This window comes from Phaethon aethereus (assembly GCF_964289735.1).
Source record: "Phaethon aethereus genome assembly, chromosome: 28".
Lineage (NCBI taxonomy): Eukaryota > Metazoa > Chordata > Aves > Phaethontiformes > Phaethontidae > Phaethon > Phaethon aethereus.
Genome location: NC_138604.1, coordinates 1,920,151 through 1,938,854, shown reverse-complemented (window position 1 = coordinate 1,938,854; position 18,704 = coordinate 1,920,151). Strand labels below are relative to the sequence as shown.

Sequence of the window (18,704 nt, the reverse complement as noted above, 5' to 3'; positions counted from 1 at the left end):
CTTTCCCCCTGCTCTTTCACTCTGGGACGGTGCTGTTGTGGCATGGAGGTGATGGTCGTGTGGTTGCGGCTGTGTCTGGCCTTGGTCGCTGGTTCTGGTGAGACATGAGTGCCTCTGGCTGTAGGCAGGGCTGATCTGTGGAGCTTGGGGTCATTTCCATGGGGACAGGTAACTCGAGGAAGAGCTTTGACGGTATGGATTTAGAAATGGCGTCAATTAATGTGGTCTGCCAGCATCTTGGGCCTGGGGGAGCTGAAACGAAGTCAGCGCATCCCACTTTGCTGGAATAGCACTCTGCAGGGGCACGTGGAGAGCGACTGAGAGGACGTGGACTTCCCAGCCGTCCCTGAACCACACTCTGCTGCTCACCAATAACCAGCCCAGTTTGGCAAATCCCAGAGCCAGAGTTCCTTGTTCCACAGCTCCCAAACATGGCAGAAGCGCACGGGCGGCGGGATGTGCGGGTTCCTCTTTTAGGCAAACGGATGAGCGATATCCTCTTCTCTCATACCCGCTTTTTGCTTACTCACTTTTCTTGCAGCGCTTTGGAACAGGCGCTTCATAATAAAGCAAGTATTAGGGCTCTTTCCTCCCTCGCTGGTTGTACAGTTACTGCAGTAAGCTCAGATGAAAGGAGATTTGTTCCTCCCGTTTGTCTCCCCAGTATTCCAGTGTATTGGCTTTGAAGAGAAATATCGCAGGTCGTCAGTGTCAAGCGAGTGAATGAGTGCTGAAGGGAGAAAAAGTCCCTTAAAACCAGAGCTGATCTGGGTGATTCCTGTTCAGGATTCCTGGAAGTCCCTTGGCCTGTGACTGATGTCCTTGCTCGTTCCCTCTTTCTCCTTAAAATACCTCCCATCCCTTTTGTTTGCACCTGTGGAGATGCTCCCAGGCAGTCTGCTTTATCTCCTCTCTCCCAAATGCAACACACAGGTTTTATGGCAACTCTTGTCTTGCCTTTATTTATGCATGTTCTTTGTCCTGTTTTATAATTTAGATAGTAAACTGGCAGAAGACCTTGTTTCCTGTAATCTCTTTAAAGTGCTCTGCAAAGCTATAAAACGATAAAGATGTTAAGGGCCTTTTCTGATGCCAGAGACGACCAGACTTTCTACTCAAATTTTAAATGGATATTTAACAACTCCAGCGTTATTGTGAACAATTCCCTGTTAATCCCCCGCAGTGAATTTTTACACCCTTGCTTTGTGTGGTTTTGTGCTTCCCCTCTATTAATGTAACGTTGTTTCTTACTTTGAAAGAGGGTGCTGACATTATGCCGTGCAGCTTGTGTTCTTTGCCTTGCTTTAGGTTTATTTTCCTGTGATTTATCAAAAAAAAAAAGTTTGAGCTCTTGGCTCTCAATGCTAATTTTGGGCAGGAGCTAAATACGTAGAAATTGAGGTTCTTTATGCTTTAGAGCAGCATTAAAAAGCTGCCTTGAAAATTTGGAATTTTGGGTTAGTGAATCCCTTTTTTCTGTTGTTGTTGGGTTTTATTTTTGTTCCGTAAGTTGCATAAATGAGCTCAAGTGGGAGACTATAATTTGGCTGCGGATGGATTGCTCTTAACGAGGTTGTTAAGAGGCGATGCTGACTTGTTTGCAGAAAGCTTCAGGTTCTACAGTGGAACGCTGCTTATTTTTCTGCCTCTGCCCGGACTGTGGCAGACACAGCTATCTCTAAATATAGCAGCAAGTACTGTGGTCTTGCTTTCACTGTGGGCAGTTTATTTATCTCTGGTAGTAGTAACCAGGGCAGGCTTTTATCTATCTTTGCCCTGACATAGATGCATCAGCAGGACTCTGAAAAAGAGCTTGACCGCATCCCACTGTTGCTTTTTAGCCAGACTCTTGGCAGATTATAAATCCAGATCCGCATTATGGTGATTCTTTGACTGGTTCAAACTGAAAATTAATAAATTGCATAGTGGGTGGACTTTTTTCCTTTTTATTTTAATATCTCAATTTGTGCTAAGCTCTGTTTTTCTTTCTCAGTCAGATTCAGAGGAAGATGAACCAGCAAAGAAGAAAAATCCTCTTCAGGTGAATACATAGGATATTCAATTAAACAAGTGTCACGGGAAAGAAGCATTTGACTGTGACAGACCTTGGGCTTCCACTAGTGTAAATCAGCCACTCTGTTTCGTGTGTGGCTTTTAGTGTATAAAATTCCTGAAATCCCCTGGGATGTCAAGTCCTTTATTTGGGGGGGGGGGGGGGGGCCGCAATTTCATAAATTTAAATCTCAAAAAAATAGGCATTAATTTGAGAAGTTGGCAGATATTTGCCACATTTTCCTTAAAAGTCCCACTGGCCTTTTGTGCAAGAAAGCCCTGCAGCGTCTTCGAAGTAACAAACGATTGTGCTAAGCAATGGGAAACCCATTAACGTTGTTAGAATTGGAGGAGATAATTGGCAGGGAGTCAGGAAAACTAAAACAGTCTCATGCATTTCTCTTTATTTCTGTGAACTATTTGCCCTTCATGAAACACCAGGGACGTGGCGAGGGCTCTGGCTTGTCCGCTTTGCTTCCTCAACCCAAAAACTTGACGGTGAAAGAGACCAGTCGGTTACTTTTGCCCTACGCTTTCTCAAGGAAAGGAGGAGAAAATGCCTCTGACTCAAAGCCTGCTAAAGCCCCGACCTCTTCCTCCAAAACAAAACCTCTGTCCAAGCCAGCGGTGCCCACAACTCCTTCTCCATCTGCTATCAAAGCTGCTGCCAAGAGCGCTGCCCTGCAGGTAACCAAGCAGATCACGCAGGAAGAGGATGACAGCGATGAAGAGGTCGAGCCAGAGAACTACTTCTCCTTGTCTGACAGGAGCGAGCCCAGTGTCGTGGGTGCCGAGACGTACATGTACTCTGGCACGGTGGTGTCAGAGGACCCACCGCCTGGGACAGAGACAGAGCCCCAATTTCAGGACGCTGCTGCTAATGCCCCTCTGGAGTTCAAGACGGGCGCAGGCTCCAGCAGTGCTCAGCACAGCTGGGCGCCCAAACCTGGAGAAGACTATGGCAGCCAGCCGTACAGCCAGTTCTCTGCCTACAGCGAGGCCAGCGTGGCTGGTGCATATTATCAGGTGGGTGCCCTGATTGGTGACGGTGTGCTGATGGCTTGATGGTGCTGCTCTAAAAAGGCGTCTAAGGCGAGGCGCTCCAAATGACTTACTGGAGCAGGCTGTGCCTTGTGGGAATCTAACCCGTCTGAGCTAGCTGGGACAAAGAGCAGAGATCCACAGCACTTAGCACAACAGGATTCTTCTGGCACAAGAGCTATAGATGCTTTTTGCTGGATAAATGTTTAATCGCTGCACTCATTTCAAAATGCCCCTGTGCAACTGCCCCTGTTGTTGTCAGGGTGCAGAATTGGGGCTCGCCAGAGCTGGTGTCTGAATCCAGGTTCTTTCTAGTAATTCAGCAAAGTATTTGTTGTTGAGCACCTCTGGAAAAAATGCCCTGTACTCTTCAGTGGTGCCAGAGTAATGAGATGTGATTAATGACTACTTTGGTCAGCCTTGGGAGGAGGTACCTGTGTAACGTACTGTACTCTGCAGAGGCTGAGAGAAACGCCTCTAGGTGAAACAGCAGCCACTCACGGGGCGAGGTGCGCGATTCAGCGCTCCGTCTTGGGGCCTCTGTATTCGGTTGCTCCGGGATCGATCTTGCTTCACTCTCGTGACAAACTGGTTTTCCTTTTGCTGACAGGATTACTACAGTGGCGGGTACTACCAGGAGATGGAACCAGCCCAGGCAGCGCCGCAGGAGATGAGCACCGACTCCTCCTTCATAGATGACGAAGCGGTTGGCACTTTATTATCTCTCCCGCTGCAAAGTTTGCGTTTAAGCTCTGTTTGAACATAGGACCCACTTGGCAGCCACGGTCCTGCACCAGCAGCATGACCTGTGCTTTGTGCTGAGCTGGACCGGGTGGTTGTTCCGTGGGGCCTAGTGCTGTGTTGTGGACGCATGCGGTGTCCTTCCAGCAATTTTTCTGGGCTCCTGCTCCAGACGGGTTCGCTTGCTTTACAAGTAGGCGATGTTTGTTATTTCCACTGAGCCCAGTCTTGTTCTTGTGAAGGCTGTCTAGGGCAGACAAGGAGCATGGAGGGAAGATGTTGCTTACTGAGGTGCAGATGAGCTACCGTTCAGATACCTTCACAGTACATCCTCTGGCACTTATTTCAAATGCTCAAAAAACGGTTTTAAAAAACCCTTTTCCAGTGCTGATCTAATTTAGAAACTGCCAGCCTGGTTAGCTGAGCCGGTCAGTGCTGCAGAAGACAGTGGCCTGTCTGGTGCTCACTTCTTCGAGGGACCTCTGTGCTTTGGAGGTGGATTTGTGTTATGGGAGGTGGATGTGTTAGCAGCAAAACTGCAGGTGCCTCCCTAGCACTTAAAATGAGAGACCTAGGAGTCTGAGGGTCTTCTGAGCAAGACTGAAAGCAAGAGCAAATTCTGTCTTCCCTTCTGCATAGGAAAATGAGATTATAACCTTCATGCTAAGTGGTTTGAAGATATTCTGATCCATGGCAAAGCAGAACTTTCCTGAAGGAAAAAATCCTGGCTGGAAAAATGCTTGTTGATGTGGCTGGTCCCAGGCTCGGGGAGCTAAGGATCAGACCCCATCTACCTTCACTTGTTTCAGGTTAGCGTTAGTGCGTAACGTGCCAGTGTAACTCCGGTTGCTTCTGTTCTCCTTTCAGTTCAAGCGTCTGCAAGGCAAGCGGAATCGTGGGAGGGAAGAGATCAACTTTGTGGATATCAAAGGTGACGATCAGCTGAGCGGAGCCCAGCAGTGGCTGACCAAATCCTTGACAGAGGAGAAGACCATGAAATCATTCAGCAAGGTACAGGCAGGAAGGGAGGAGTGCTGGCCGGGGTTTTGGAGACCTCTTGGTTCAGTTCTCGTTTCAGCCACAGCTGGAGCAGTATTGGATGCTGTGCAGCCACCAGGGTGGGGGGACAGGGACCCTTGTGTTGTGTATTGTGTAAATAATTACACATGAGAGTGGTAAAGCTTCTCAAAACATAATCCTAGTGTGCAGGTGGTAAAGACCAGCCAGGAACTGCTTCAGCCCAGAGCTGTTTAATATGAAACAAATGCTTCTTGAAATGGCTTGTGCAAGCTCTTGTCTTGTCTGGGTCAGTATCTTTCCAGGCTTAACAGTTCGCCTGCTTTTGCTTTCTAGAAAAAAGGAGATCAACCCACAGGCCAGCAGAGGAGAAAACACCAGATCACATACCTGATCCATCAGGTGAGTGGCCTCCCTCTAGCCTGGAAACTGATGCAGGCAGAGTTACAAGGCTTGATGCTTGGCAGCACGAGGCGGCGCTGGTGGAGCTGCTCTGCCAGCAGCTGGGCACCAGGGGCTGTCCCTCAGCCTGGTCCTCCCCTCACCCCGAGCCCCTGGTGAGACCTGCAGCAGCTCTGACGGGGACTGTCCGGGCCACCGCCAGCCCAAACAACCTCGTGGCAGCAGCGCCTTGGCCCCAAGGGTGTGATGGCACCGAGCTCCTTCCTTGCCTTTTGCTTTGCTTCGCTCTTCCCCTCCCGCCCAGCTCCAGCACCTGTGTGGTTGTCTGCGTTAGGAGACTCTCTGCTTCCTGTCCTAATTCTGCGCCGCTGCCGCGTGGTTAGTAAGCGGCTGCCGAGACTGTCGCACAAGGGAAGCCGCGTTTCAGCATGAATGAAATGCCTGTGCATCCCAATTAATTCAGGCCTCTGTCAAGATAATTGTGCTAACTCCCGTAACAAGGCTTCTCGCTGAAGTGCTCTGTAATCCCCATCAGCAGGGGCAGAGGAGGGTGAGATACTGCTGAGTCAGCGAGCAGCAACGCTGATGTTAATCCTCTCCATTTCTGCAGGCGAAGGAAAGAGAACTGGAACTGAAAAACACATGGTCTGAAAACAAGCTCAGCCGACGTCAGACTCAAGCCAAATACGGATTCTAACACCTCTTGTCCCACTTTTTGGCTCTTGTCCCAGGTGACCTACTGTGTCAGCCTTTTCCTGGCCTTCTGGAGATCAAGCAGGCCCCGTGTAGAATGTGGTCTGCTCGGTGGGTGGGAGGATACTGCGCTCCCCCGCCTGTCAGGAGAAAGGTTTAATGCAAACCGGTCCTGAAACTCCACCTGTAATCTTTCCCTCCCTCCTTCTCAACGCTAATGTGGAAGGTTCACATCGAGTCTGTTTTGTACGACGTGACAGTCCCACGGCAGCCTCGGGAAAGGTGCCTGGTGCAAGGCTCGGAGCTCTTGTCCTGTAGGTACCGGTGCTACTCCTTCGACATAGCCTCGCCACTGGAACCTTAGGCAGAGTCTCAATAAACTTCCAGTTCCCACTTTGCTCCTTTCCTGGACTTGCTGTGCGTTGAGAGTGTAATTTTTCTTTCTAAAAGACAGTGAGTTTCAAGAGCAAGCCTGGCTTTTCTGTTCTTTTTTTGTCTTTTTATTTGAGACATCCTCATGGCTGCTGACTCATGTCCAAGCGAATCCAGTGCTCCTCTCATGGGAACGATTTTGATACTTCTTTTTTTTTTTTTTAAGTGTGGCTAAGTTAGTGTTTTTCTTCTCAGCTCCTCCGGCCTGTATGTCTCGAACCGTGCTGAGGGGAAACTCGTTTGCAGGTCAGAGTTTGCAATAGAGGTGAAAACGCCCTGAGTGTAGAACGCACAAAAAGCAGTGAGCATCTCTCGCCCAGCACGAGGTGCTGCTGAGGGCTTTTGGATAAACCTGATCGATGTGTGTATGTACGTTTCTCTTTGGTTTTTTTTTTTCCCCCTCCCCTCTTTCCTCTTCCCCCTGACCCAAGGCCTACAGTGCTGTACCGGGCTGCTCTCCAGACTTGTAGAACCAAGTATCCCAGCCTCGCACGGTGCAGTGCAGCTGGCAGTGAGCTCGGCGAGTGAAGCAGCGGTATTTCCTCTGAGCAGGCACAGGTGAAAGCTGCCAACTCAGCATTTATTTCTTTTTTCCAGCTTGTTTGTATCAGTTCTGTTTCAATTAAGTATTAACTTTACCCTCCTGGCTGGGAAGAAGAGACTGTGTCCGGCCTTAACTTTTAAAAAAGAAGTCTTTCTTTTATTTAAGGTATTAGGTTTAGGTGATACGACTGCAAATCATGTGCAGCCTTGCTGGCCAGATCCACTTATCTTTAGCCAAATCTCTGTGGCCTCGTTTGGTTTGTTGTTCGCCAAAGCGTGTGATGCCGAAGGGAAGAGAGCTGGTCTGGTTATTTAACTGACATTCCCACCACTGAGGGTTATATTTGTTGTAACCGCAGCTAAAACGGCTAATATTTGTTATTTCATTTAGAAAAACTCCCAAGAGGTGGTTTTTCTCCCATGTTACCTGTTAAAACCAAGCAAACAAACCCCCATGAATGAAGTCTTTTCTTAGCATATTTTAAAATAATATGATTTCTAGTTTAGTTCCCTGGATGTTTTAGTACTTTGCGGAGCCCATTTTGAGTATTTGAATGACCAGAATAAACTTACTGTTGAGTAATTTATTCATATCTTATATGTACAGCAAAATCCTCTGAAAAGAGATTTGATAAAAGGAATAAACTTTTAAATGAACCGAACCACACCTGTTTCCGTCGCGAGGTGCTTGACTCCTTGCTCGAGGCATTGGTTTTCCTTCTTCCCTCCCCGGGAAGGCCGAAGCACTTTCGCGGCAGCCCGCGTTTTGGAGGCGGCTGCCTCGCTTTATTCGCAGAGCGGATGGTGTTGCGCAGCCTGTGGCGAAACGCTCGGCCGAGGGAGTTTGCTACGCGCAGCCCATTCGGGGTGCGAACGCCAGCGGTGGCTCGTGGATTCATCCAACTCCGAGCCTCGTCCGTGGTGTTGGCTCTCGGAGCACGGCGAGGCAGCTCCCGCCGGCGGCGCTTGGAGGGCGTCGCTGCAGCGTTGGCGGCTCCCACGCTCCGCTTCTGCGGCCTTGGCGGGATCGTGGAGTCCTGGAGCGAGCCGAGAGGCTGAAGCTCATGGGTTCCCCTTTTCTTCTTCCATTTCAGCGTGTAATGGCTCATTTTTAGCACTAGAGGGGAGTTACGAGGACGGGAATCTTGACTCTGCTTTTAGCCATTTAAGAGCAACAAAATGTAGGCTTGTGAAAAGCGAAAGGGACCTTTCCAAGAGGTAAAACACCCCCAACCCCACAGCCCTCCCTTTCCCTCCCTCTCCAGAAGCTCTAACGTGTTTCGGCGTGCCCCTTTGGCTCTCCCCACGCGCTTTCTGCGCCGTTTAAGGCCGGGTTCGCCAGCTCTGCTGCAGGAACGATGTCGGCTCGGTGTTTTGGGCAGGGGCCGGGGCCGGCACTGCCACAGGGCAGCCCTAGGTCAGTGTCACCACCCCAGCGGTCGAATTTGGTCCTCGGGTTTTTGTGCTATCCCGTGTTTTGTGGCTGAGGAAACGGGGCTTGCTGGTGTCGGCACTGGGCTCGTGGTGGTTGGTGTGGCCCCGCCTGCCAGGGCTGTGGTGTGTCTCCAGCTTGTGGCCAATTTAATATCTGACTGGATGCACCAGCCGTGCCCAAAACCCATCTCTGGTTTTACTGTAACAGCCTTTTCCACCCTCATTCTGTTAATAGAAATCTCTTTCTGAATGTGTTCAAAGATAAATTAAATCCGTTCTCCTCTTAACTGTCTCACAGGGCTTGGGGAAACGGGCTGCTGCATCGGGAAGGGTGTGGCAATCCTGGCGCGGAGCGGACCGGCATCGCTGGTACGGCCAGGGCGCTGGTTGTCCGCGATGGGGCTGACTGCAGCCTTGGACCTTCGCTCCTTCATCGGTGAAGGAGCCCGAGAGCCGGGCTTTGTCTTAGACCTACCTGTGTGGGTGGCTTAGAGGCAGTCTCCAAAAAGCTGCTCGTAAATGTTCTTGGGGGCCCTCCCGCCCTGCCGCAGCCGTGGCTCGCTTTCCAGTGTTCATCCTCCGGCCGTAAACGGGATCGTCGAACTCCAGCGGAGGGTTCATCATGCCCTGGGGCATCCACAGGGAGAGTTGAAGGGAAACGGCCGTGAGCTCGTGCCTTGGCGTGTGGAGGTTTGACCTGAGAGCCAGGACGTGGCTGAAAGCTGGTTCTTCGCCCTCCCAGCCCTCAACTTTGCTCCCGCTTTGGTGGTGAGTTGGGGACTGTCGCTCCAGCGTGGAGGCCTGGACAGCGGACCCCCTTGTCCCCCCGTGACCCTGATGTGCAGCAAACCCCGACCCCCCAGGCCCTATGGGAGCTCTAGAGCAGCCGTGGGGAGCGCACCTCCGGGGCCGGGCTGGAGGCTCCTTTCTCCTTCCCATCTGCGCTGGGAGCTGCCGGGAGCTGCCGCCTTTTGGAGGCCTGGCTGGACACGCTGCGGAAGAGCCGCCGGTGAGCGTGGGATGTGGGGGGCAGCGTGAAGAAGGCACCTCGGGCCCCCCTGGGGAGCGGAACGGGCAGGTCCTGCCGGGCCAGCGCCACCTCGGAGTAGATGTTCTCCTCGGGGCCGGCGTTGGGGCTCGAGCCCCGTCCCATGGCGTAGAAGGGGATGGGCTCTTCCAGCTCGTAGCAGGCGGAGGGGCTGGGTGCGATGCCCTCGTGGGGCTCGGCGTAGGTGTGGAAACGCACGAGCTGCTGGTACTTGGCATCGGCCGGCTGGGGGGGGGTGGGGGGGACGGCTTCTTTGTGCACCTGAGCGTAGGGACCTCGGGTAGCCGCTTCGCCGCCGGCGGGCCCGCGTGGCCGCTTCGCCGCGGCTGAGGCGCCGGCCTTGGCTGGGAGCGGTGGGGGGACGCTGGGAGCCTGTGGGAGAGATGGGACAGGTCGGAGGTGAGGGCTGGAAGTGGGTCCGTGGTGGCTGGGGCTGCGTCCCCCGTCCTGACTGCATCCCTCCGCCTCGCGAGAGCTTTGGCCAGGCTGCGGCTTCTGTCCTTGGGGAAGTGCCTCCTTCCCCTCTGCCTTTACCTCCGTGGCCCAGGCTCCCGCGGCGCTGGGCTCCGCAGGCAGCGGAGGGGCCGCGGCTGCCTGCCTGCCGTACGCCGGAAGGTTCGCCGGCGCTTCGCTTGATGGGGAACGCGCAGCATCGCTGCCGGCTGGGGTCTGCATCCCTCCTTGGGGGTCACCTTCCTGCAACGAGAGGAGAGAGGTGCCGGGGTGGGTGCGTGGTCTGCGTGTGCTGCCCACCTCGGCTGCGCTGCCCGCGCTTCGTCTCCTCGCTCCCGCTTGGGATGCTGCACAATGGCCAGCGTGACTCCGGTTCCAAGCCTTTCATGACGCTTGGACTTCCCTTGGCTTTGATTTCCCCAGTTTGGGAAAATTCCCTGCCCCGGATCCCTCCGGCAGGAATGACTCTGCTTCTTTGCCCGCAGGGGCTAAGGAGGGGCCGGGTCCTCACCCGTCCGCATGGCACCATCAGGAACTCGTGGTACGGCGTGACGGGGGCGGTGGTGTAGTGCCGCAGCAGGTCGGCCAGCTCGGCGTGGGCGCTCCGCTCCCCCAGGATCACGTACCGCCCGTCCGGCAGCTGGTCCAGGACAAAGTGCCGGCAGCGATCCCTGCCCCTGGCGGGAGAGGGGACGGGGTTGGCACAGCAGGCAGGAAGGGGACCGAGCGTGTCGCTCCCTCAGACAAGGCCGGGGGTCCCTCACCTGTAGGACAGGACGAAGCCAACGGTGCTCTCGCTGAAGCGGACCAGGAAGCAGCCCAGGGGCTGATCCTGCAGCAGCTGCTCCGTCTCCCTGTGAGAAGGAGCCCAGAGCCGCTCACTGTCACCCCCTTTGTGGGACCCAGGGGTCCAGCTCCCTGTTTTGGAGCCCAGGGGTGGGGATGCTGAAGGGAGCACCCCCTTCCCTGCCTCGGCTCCCCTCCCCGTGCCCACCTCCGGCTGATGAAGCCATGGAACCAGGCTGGGAGCTCGCCCTCAGCCCTCAGCCTCCTGGCTTGTGTCTGCTCGAACCACAGCCTCGTCCGGGCACGCAGGGCCACCAGCTCTGGCCGTGGGTCCCGCTCCGACGGGGACCAGCCTGGCGGGGACAGCCAGGAGCCTGGAGGGACCTGGAGGGAAGAGGAGAGCGGCCAGGGGCTCAGGCGAGGTCGTGCCTCGAGGATGCTCCGCTCCCTGCACGGGGCTCCTAATGCAGCGCGGGAGGACACAGTTCCCGCGGGTGTGCGAGCTTGGGGGCACTGGGATGGCGAGTTGGGGGGATGGACCCCTCGCAGCCCCACGTCCTACCCTGCCGTGGTGTCCCGCAGGCTGCTCTGCTCCCTGGCCTTGGGCCGGTGTCAGGCCGGGTCCTGGCTTGGCACCGACCGTGTTGTCCTCAGCTGGGGGTTTGAAGGTGCTGAAGAGGGCACGGTCGTCATCCATGGGGTCTGCTGTCCCAGGGAACGGGGAGGAAGAGGCTCAGGGCAGCGAAGGCTCCCTCGGGGCCCCAAGCTGGTCCTGTGCCCCTTTGCTGCCCCGAGGGCACTGGGATGTGGGGGGGACTCCACGACCACCCCCCACCAGGCACTGCCCTTGCCCGGGTAAGCATCACCCTCCGCTTATGCCCCCCACCCTGGGGCTCATCACCCTGCTTCTCCCCACAGAGACCACCCTGGACCCACCCGGCGAGAAGGGACGATGACCTCGGGACCCCAGAGGAGAAAAACTCCAACTGGGTGGGCTGGAGGAGAGGGGAAAGCATGCGAATCCCCCAGCCCCCCCAAATTCCTTAGGGTGTCGGGGGAGCGAGGCGGCGGGCGCGGGGCTCTGCGTGCAGCCGCCGAGGGACCCCGAGCTCGGCCCCGAGCCGCCAACGCTCGACAAAACAACGTTAATCCCCAGCAGATGCTTGAGGGGGAGGAAGAGGCCGGGGCCGGTGGGATCTGGGAGGCAAAGCTGAGTCAGAGAAGCCGGTCGAGGCTCGGCCGAGAGCGGGGGCATCGGCACGGGGGGACGGGGGGACGGCTCCTCGTCTCCACCTTTAAGCAGCGGCCGGCGCAGCCCTGCGCCGCGGCAGGCAGGGAGGTTGTTGACAAAGCAAACCAAGGCGGGGAGGGCCAGGGAGGCGAATTCGGGGCAGGTCCTGCCCGGGCACGGCCAGGCAGCTGGGGACAACACCGCTGTCCCCGGCTCGTGGTGCGTCTTCCAGCCGGGCTGGGGTCCTGCGTGGGGGGCTCGTCCCCGCTCCCCCACCCCAGCACCTTGACCTCGGAGAGGCGCCTTGGGGGGCTTTGCTCCCCGGGGCGGGATGAGCTGCTTAAACCCTGCGCTCCTGGGTGAGAACGGGTCAAATCAGCTTGAAACGGGCTAAAGCCCGGCTTTGCTCTCCGAGCCCTTTCTGGGCTGGATCTCCCCCTCTGAAGGGGGTAAGACCTGGCTTGGGTGGGCTGGGGACCCCGCTGCCACTCGCTGCACCCCCTCGTCCTCTGCCCCTTCTCCGTTGCACCTTTGGACACGGGAGCATCCCCCCATCGCCTGGCCCAAGCCCCCCTACTCTGGCTTTGCTCCTCAGCCTTTTTGCTCCCGTGCCGGTACAAATACAACCCCGGGCAGCCCCCAGCCCCGCTCCCCCAGCCCAGGCGCCTACCTCTGCCCGGCCGCGCCGGGCCCCGGGCATCCATGGCCGGGATGGGCAGGCTGACGGGACGGGCAGCGCTGCCGCCTCGCTTGCGCTCGTGCCTCCGCTGCCTGCGACGGGCAGGAAGCGGCGACCGAAGCCGCAAGAACCGTCGTGCGATGGGGAGACGTCACGGGAAGGCAGCGTGGGGCGGCACCCCGGTGCGGCACCCCGGTGACACGGGGACCCTCGGCACGGGCTGGGCTGTGGCGAGGAGGGGGCTCCGGCCACGTGCCCACCAGCATGTCTGCGTCTGCAAAGGGCTCTTTGTTCCTCCCATCCGCATCCCGGGGTCTCGTGGGGGGCAGCGGGGCTCCGTTGGCCCAGCCTCATGCCGCCAGCCGGGATTCGGTTCCCGGCACGGTGGGATCCAGCACCGCTTCCCTTCCTCAGGCTCCGGCTACAGCGTCCCTCTTCCCACTGGCCGCCGGAGCCGGGCTCATCCCGGGACGTGCTGGGAGCACGGACGTGGCAAAGCGGGGGTGAGCCCAGCTGGGAAATGAGGCAGCCGAGCAGCCAGCACCGCCGGCTCTGCCGCATGCCAGCCGCAACCCTCGCTCCCGGCGGTGCCAGGCTCCGGCCGGCCGCGCGGCGAGAGCGGTGCCAGCCGGGCTGCACCCCAGAGGCTGCAGGGATCAGGGATTAGGGCTGACGCTGGCTCCTCCATCGCACCGGGACAGCGTGCCGGGCGGTGGCTTTGCAAACGCCGGGGCGGGGACGGTGCCCGGTGTCCCCCAGCATCCCCCGGCACGTGGTGCGGTGCCAGCCCCGGCTCTCTCCACCTTAAGAAACCCGTCCCTCCCCGGTACCTTCACACCCTCCGCTCCGCTTCCCCTCCGGCAGCCGTCCTACAATATTTTTATCTGTCAGCCAGGTTTCCTGTTTGCAATCCTCACGTTTACGGGCGCCGAGCAGGGGGGACGTCGGCAGGGGGGACGTCGGCGAGGGGGACTTGGGCCGCCAGCGGCTCGTCCCACCGGGTCCCAGCTGCTCCGCCAGGAGCCGAGGTGCTGGAAATACTGGGAATTGCCCCTAAAAGGCCTTTTCCAGCTTCTTTCCGCAGCCGGCCCCAGGGAGAGCGTGGGGGGATCTCTCCAGAGACCTTGGGAGGAGGAACGCAAAGAGCTTTTCTTCTGCCGAGCCCCAGCCGGCCGGCGGCCAAATCCTGCCCCAGCTCCCTGGGAAACGCCGCGACTTCGAGGAAAAGCCTGGCACTGCCGGGGTCGGCTGGAGGAGGGCTGGAGCCGTGGGCAGCGGTGCCGGGGGCCCAGACCCTCGCCCGGAGGTAAGGGGTGCTGCTCCCCCCGGCACGCCGGAGTCGGGGTCCGTCCCGGTGGCAGGGGAAGACCCCGGTGCAAACGGGGCTTTGCCTCAGGACTGGCTGCAGAGGGTCGGGGGGTTTGGGGGTCCTGCGGTGCTTTTTGGCGGTTGGACGCTGGGGAGGGGCTGCCACCGCCACCGAGGTCGTTTCCCTGGGAGCCCCGTGCCGGGGCGTTTTCTTGGCGTGGCCGCCCAGCCCAGCTCCGGCACGCAGCTGAGGCCGGGCCGGTTTTCGCGGCGGAGGGCTGACCAGCAGCGGGACACGCAGCCCCCGCAGGTCCAGCCCCTGCTGCCGTGAGCTCAGCCGTGGCCACGGTGGCCCGAGGCCACCCGTGCCTCAGTTTCCCTCCCTGCAAAAGCAGCTCGGGCCGCTCGTGTCCGCCCCCGGGGGACGAGCGGACGTGCCGTGACCCTGGGCGGTGTTGCTGGACCCCGCGGCCATGTCACATGCCGGGGATGGTGGCTCGGCTCCAGCCGCGGCCGCCCCCACGCACGTACCAGCCTGGGGACCAGCCGGCTCCGCGCGGCGCCGGGGGCGAGCGGTGCCTGGCCGGGTGCCCCCTCCCCGAGCCCAGGGGTCCCAAGGGGCTGCCACATCCTTTGTGCTGCGAGAAAGCTGAGCCAGGCGGCTCGAAGGGGGTCGGGGTCTCGGGGTCTTGTGCTCCCTTATGGAGCTGGCTTTTCCTGCGGGAGGGACCCCACCTCTGGCCAAAATCGCCGTCCTTGTGCCTTTCCCGGTGGCCTTGAACCCTGAAACTGGGGAAACTGAGGCACGGGGGGAGTCGGGCCCCTGTGTTTGGCCGCTGCTGCCTGAGCTGGCAGCTGAAACAGGCTAGTTTGTGGCTTGGAGCTGCGAGGGTCCTGCCCATCAGTGTAATGAGTTGGGGGGACTCTGCCATGACGACAGAGTGCAGGGCAGGGCATTGGCCCAGCAGAGCCCTCCGTGGGGCCCCGCTGTCCCCCGCCAAAGCCCCTCTCCCCCTCACCTCGTGTCCCTTGCCTGCAGCGATGGCCGAGGGCGGCCGGGCCGGGGTCCTGGCTGGGGGGGAGCCGGGGGTCGACGCTGACAGCACCCAGGTGAGCCATGGCCGAGAGGCTGAGATCTGGGGCTGGGTGGGGGGTCTCCTGCCCGGGGACTGCAGAGGACAAGTAGGCAGGACTCTCACAGATGGGCTCATGAAAATGCTTTTTTCTACTATTAATCCCCTTTTTAAAACAAAAAAAAACCAAACAGCAATGTTAGTTTTTCCTTGCATTTTGCACCCCCCCCAGTCCTCCCCACTGCAGCGAGGGGCACGGGGTCTGGTGTGACCCCCCCTCCCTGCCTGCCCCTGCCCGATTTCCAAGCCCGCTGGGCAGCTCCTGCACGCTCTGATCAAGGGGTGAAGGTCTCCAAATTTCCATGTGCCAGAGAGTTTAGTTGGACCCAGGAGAGCCGGCCGAGCCTTGAGCTCAGCCGCAGGATTAGCCAACAGAGAATCCCCTCTAGTGCGTGCTGGGGGGGTTGCCATGGGGTGGGGGTCCCTGCAGGGGGTAAGTCCGGCCCCTCACTGCGCCCTGGGCGGGGGGGCTGAGCCGGCCGATCCATCCCCCCAGGATAGGGACGGCCCTGGGGGGGCTGCGGGGAGCGAGGGGCTGGCGGCCGCCCTCAGCCCGCGCAACGTGGAGGACCTGTACGAGCTGCTGGAGAAGCTGGGCAGGTGAGCGGGGTGCAGGCAGGGATCCTGCCTGCACCGGGTCCCGGGAGGCAGCCGGACACCCGGGTTCTCCCCGTGGCGTGGGGGGGGAAGCCCGGCCGTGCCCCAGCCCGGCTTGTCGCCGCAGCGGGCACTTCGGCGTGGTGAAGCGATGCCGGGAACGCAGCAGCGGCACCTTCTACGCCGCCAAATTCGTGAAGACGCGGCGATGCCGGGGCAGCCGCCTGGGGCTGGAGCGGGCGCAGGTGGAGCGGGAGGTCTCCATCCTCCGCCAGCTCGACCACCCCAACATCATGCGTCTCCACGACCTCTTCGCCAGCAGAGCCGAGATGGTGCTTGTCCTGGAGCTGTGAGTGGGGGTCCCGGGCGGGGGGGACGCCCCCTTTTTGCATCGGAGGTGGCCGAACTGGCCCTCAGCCTCGCCCCACGCAGGATCGGCGGCGGCGAGCTCTTTGACTTCATCGCGGAGAAGGAGATGCTGTCGGAGGAGGAGGCCATCGAGTTCCTGGGTCAGATCCTGCGCGGGGTGGAGTACCTGCACGCCCACCACGTCGCCCACTTCGACCTCAAGGTGCCCGCGGGGACCCCCCATCCTCGCTCCGTGGGGGATCCAGGGGCTGCATCCCCCCCCGCCGCTGGGCATCTCCAGAGCCGTGGCCGCATCCTGCCCGGCTTCCCGGGATGCGGCTGCCCTCTCCGGGGCGGCGCGTGCCGGCAGATCCCGGCAACGCCGTCACCTCGCCGCGCCCGGCCTCGTCCCCGCAGCCCGAGAACATCATGCTGCGGGAGAAGGACGTCCCCAAGCCCCGGATCAAGATCATCGACTTCGGGCTGGCCCAGCGCCTGGAGGACGGCGTCACCTTCAAGAGCCTCTGCGGGACCCCGCAGTACATCGGTACGGGGCTGCCGGCTCCCCAGGGGGGCCCCCAGCAGCCCCGCGGGGACGCGGCGAAGGGACCCCCGGAGTGGGGATACGGGGATAGGACCCCCCCCCCCCCCCGAGGCGTGCGGGGAGGGAGGTGGCCGGGACGGCGCCGTCCCTGCTAACGTGTCCCCCCACCCGGGCTCTGCGTTCGCCCCCAGCTCCAGAAGTGATCAACTATGAGCCGCTGAGCTCCGCGACCGACATGTGGTGAGGAGTGGGGACCCGGCGGCGACGGGCGGAGCTGGGGAGGGGGCATAGGTACCCCCCTGGGTGCTGTGGGGCACGGGGGGACCCAGGGGAAGGCAGCGCCTGACGCCCACCTCTGCCTTTCAGGAGCATCGGGGTCATCACCTATATCCTGTGAGTACGGGGTGACGGGGAAACCGAGGCACGGGGACGCCGCGACACGGCCGAGCCCGGGCGCCGGGGCGGCCGAGCCGGTGCCGTCCCGGCACTCAGCGGCTCCGTCGTGTCCCCGCAGGCTCAGCGGCTTGTCCCCCTTCCAGGGCGAGACGGACGCCGAGACCCTCTCCAACGTCGTGGCCTGCGCCTACGAGTTCGAGGAGCGCTGCTTCGGCCAGACCTCGGAGGTGGCCAAGGACTTTATCCGGCAGCTGCTGGTGAAGGAGCCAGGGTGAGTCCCCAGCCCCAGCCCCGCGGTGGATGCGTGGGGCACGGACCCCCGTCGCCGCATCCCTCTGTGCTGCAGGCACCGCATGACGGCGGCCGAGTGCCTGGTCCATCCCTGGATCAAGGTGAGAGGGACGGGCAGGGGCGGCGGGCGCCGGACCCCCGGCAGCGGGGCGCGGGCGCGGTGACGCCGCCGCGTGCTCGGCCCCGGCAGCCCCTGAGCCGGAAGCAGGCGGCGAACCGGAGCCGTTCCTCCATCAACATGAAAAACTTCCGCAAGTTCAACGCTCGGAGGAAGTGGAAGGTGAAGGGGGGTCCCGGCCCTGGGGTGGGGGGCACCCGGCGGTGGGGTCCCACCAGCCGTGGGGCGCCCAGGGAGCTCGGGCTGAGCTCCATCCCAGGGCTGGCCGCGCCTCTGGGTGGCTGCGCTGCCGTGGAGGGGGGGCAGAGGAGGGGGAGCGACCCCCGCCCCGGACCCCCCACTCTCCTGCCCCCCAAGCTCTCCTACAACATGGTGTCCGCCTGCAACCGGCTCTGCCGCACGCGGCTGCTCTGCGGCCTGAGGAAGGAGGACGAGGAGCTGGTGAGCGGCCGGGAGCCCCCAACCCTCCCGCCCCAGGGCCTGGAGAAGGGATCTGGGGGGCCTGGCCCCCCAAATGGAGGGGAGGGGCAGCACAGTGGCTGCGCAATGGGGGGTGTCCCCACCTGGGTGCCCTCTCCCCTAGGGTGTCCCCTCTCCTAGGGGGGTTCCTCTCCCCTGGGTGGGGGTCCTCTCCCCCGGGGGGGGTCCTGTCCCTGCCCTCCAGCCCCCCTGTGCCCCCAGCGCCGCTGCGAGAGCGACCAGGAGGAGGAGGGCAGCCACCCCGTCACGCTGCTGCGCCGGCGGAGAAGCAGCTGCTCCTGAGCCCCCTCCAAAAAAGAGACAAGTGTCCCCCCCCCAAGAGCGGCCACCCCATGAGAGGAGCCCTGGGGGTCCCCCCGACTCCCCATCCCGGGGGGCAGGAGCACTGTCTGGCCCCAGTGCTCCCAGTTCCGTCACGCTGGAGGGTCACCGGGGCAGCAGCCCCCGGCTCCTGCCTGCCAGGTCGCTGCTGCAGTGGGGCCGGGCTGCCCCACAGCTGGGACCCCCACCCGTGTGAGAAATAAACATCTTCCCTTCATCCATCCTCCTGCGCCCGCACTGGCCGGTGCAGCTTCCTCCCGCTCCTCCTCCTCGCTGCAGGGCTGCTGGGGCCTGGGGACCCCGGGGACACAGGGACCCCGGGGCACGTGGGGTCCTGGCACCCCGGACCCACCCTGTGACGGAGGGTGACCCCTTGGCTCGTCCCCTCTGTGCCGCGCCGGGGGGGTCTCCGTCGGTGCTCGGCTGCTTTCCTGGTGTCCCCTTGCCGGAACAACCCGGATCCTCCGGCTCCACGGGGGAAACTGAGGCAGGGGCAGCCCTTCCTCCCCGGCCCGCTCCGGCGCGGGGGGGTCACCCTGTTTTCCCCTCTCTATTTCCCAAACAAGCCCTGGCCCTGGCCCTGACAGTTGTCAGGCTAAATATTTTGTGTGCGGCA

General features: G+C 60.3%; 4 protein-coding genes across 4 annotated transcripts in view; 2 read left to right on the top strand and 2 right to left on the bottom strand.

Annotated features, from left to right (window-relative positions):
* The window catches only part of LRRC71 (leucine rich repeat containing 71), a gene marked incomplete at its 5' end in the record, with an annotated part of 2,352 nt that extends 2,246 nt beyond the window's left edge, over positions 1-106 (bottom strand). The window contains one exon of the mRNA XM_082011544.1: positions 21-106. Within this exon, the coding sequence (XP_081867670.1) occupies positions 21-106 (86 nt within the window). The remainder of the gene's footprint in view (positions 1-20) is intronic.
* Positions 107-431: 325 nt separating this feature from the next.
* On the top strand, positions 432-7,179 carry PRCC (proline rich mitotic checkpoint control factor; the record flags this gene model as incomplete). Its single annotated transcript, XM_082011543.1, has 7 exons — positions 432-458; positions 1,994-2,041; positions 2,494-3,078; positions 3,704-3,799; positions 4,702-4,845; positions 5,188-5,253; positions 5,864-7,179. 7 exons carry the CDS (start codon positions 432-434, stop codon positions 5,948-5,950), a joined length of 1,053 nt encoding a protein of 350 aa, XP_081867669.1. The 3' UTR covers positions 5,951-7,179.
* A 1,664-nt stretch (positions 7,180-8,843) lies between these two features.
* SH2D2A (SH2 domain containing 2A) lies at positions 8,844-13,340 on the bottom strand (the record flags this gene model as incomplete). The annotated part of the gene is given in 9 exon segments (XM_082011541.1): positions 8,844-8,888; positions 8,890-8,982; positions 9,236-9,775; positions 9,938-10,099; positions 10,368-10,533; positions 10,621-10,710; positions 10,851-11,026; positions 11,205-11,347; positions 12,544-13,340. Coding segments are annotated over 9 exon segments (1,449 nt in total). The 5' UTR covers positions 12,578-13,340.
* Positions 13,341-14,901: 1,561 nt separating this feature from the next.
* LOC309414243 (death-associated protein kinase 2-like) lies at positions 14,902-18,049 on the top strand (the record flags this gene model as incomplete). The annotated part of the gene is made up of 12 exons (XM_082011540.1): positions 14,902-14,970; positions 15,490-15,593; positions 15,718-15,939; positions 16,023-16,161; positions 16,356-16,485; positions 16,674-16,722; positions 16,849-16,875; positions 16,997-17,149; positions 17,225-17,270; positions 17,360-17,449; positions 17,645-17,728; positions 17,969-18,049. The coding sequence occupies 12 exons, from the start codon at positions 14,902-14,904 to the stop codon at positions 18,047-18,049; spliced, it is 1,194 nt and encodes a 397-aa protein (XP_081867666.1).
* Between the last annotated feature and the right edge of the window lie 655 nt (positions 18,050-18,704).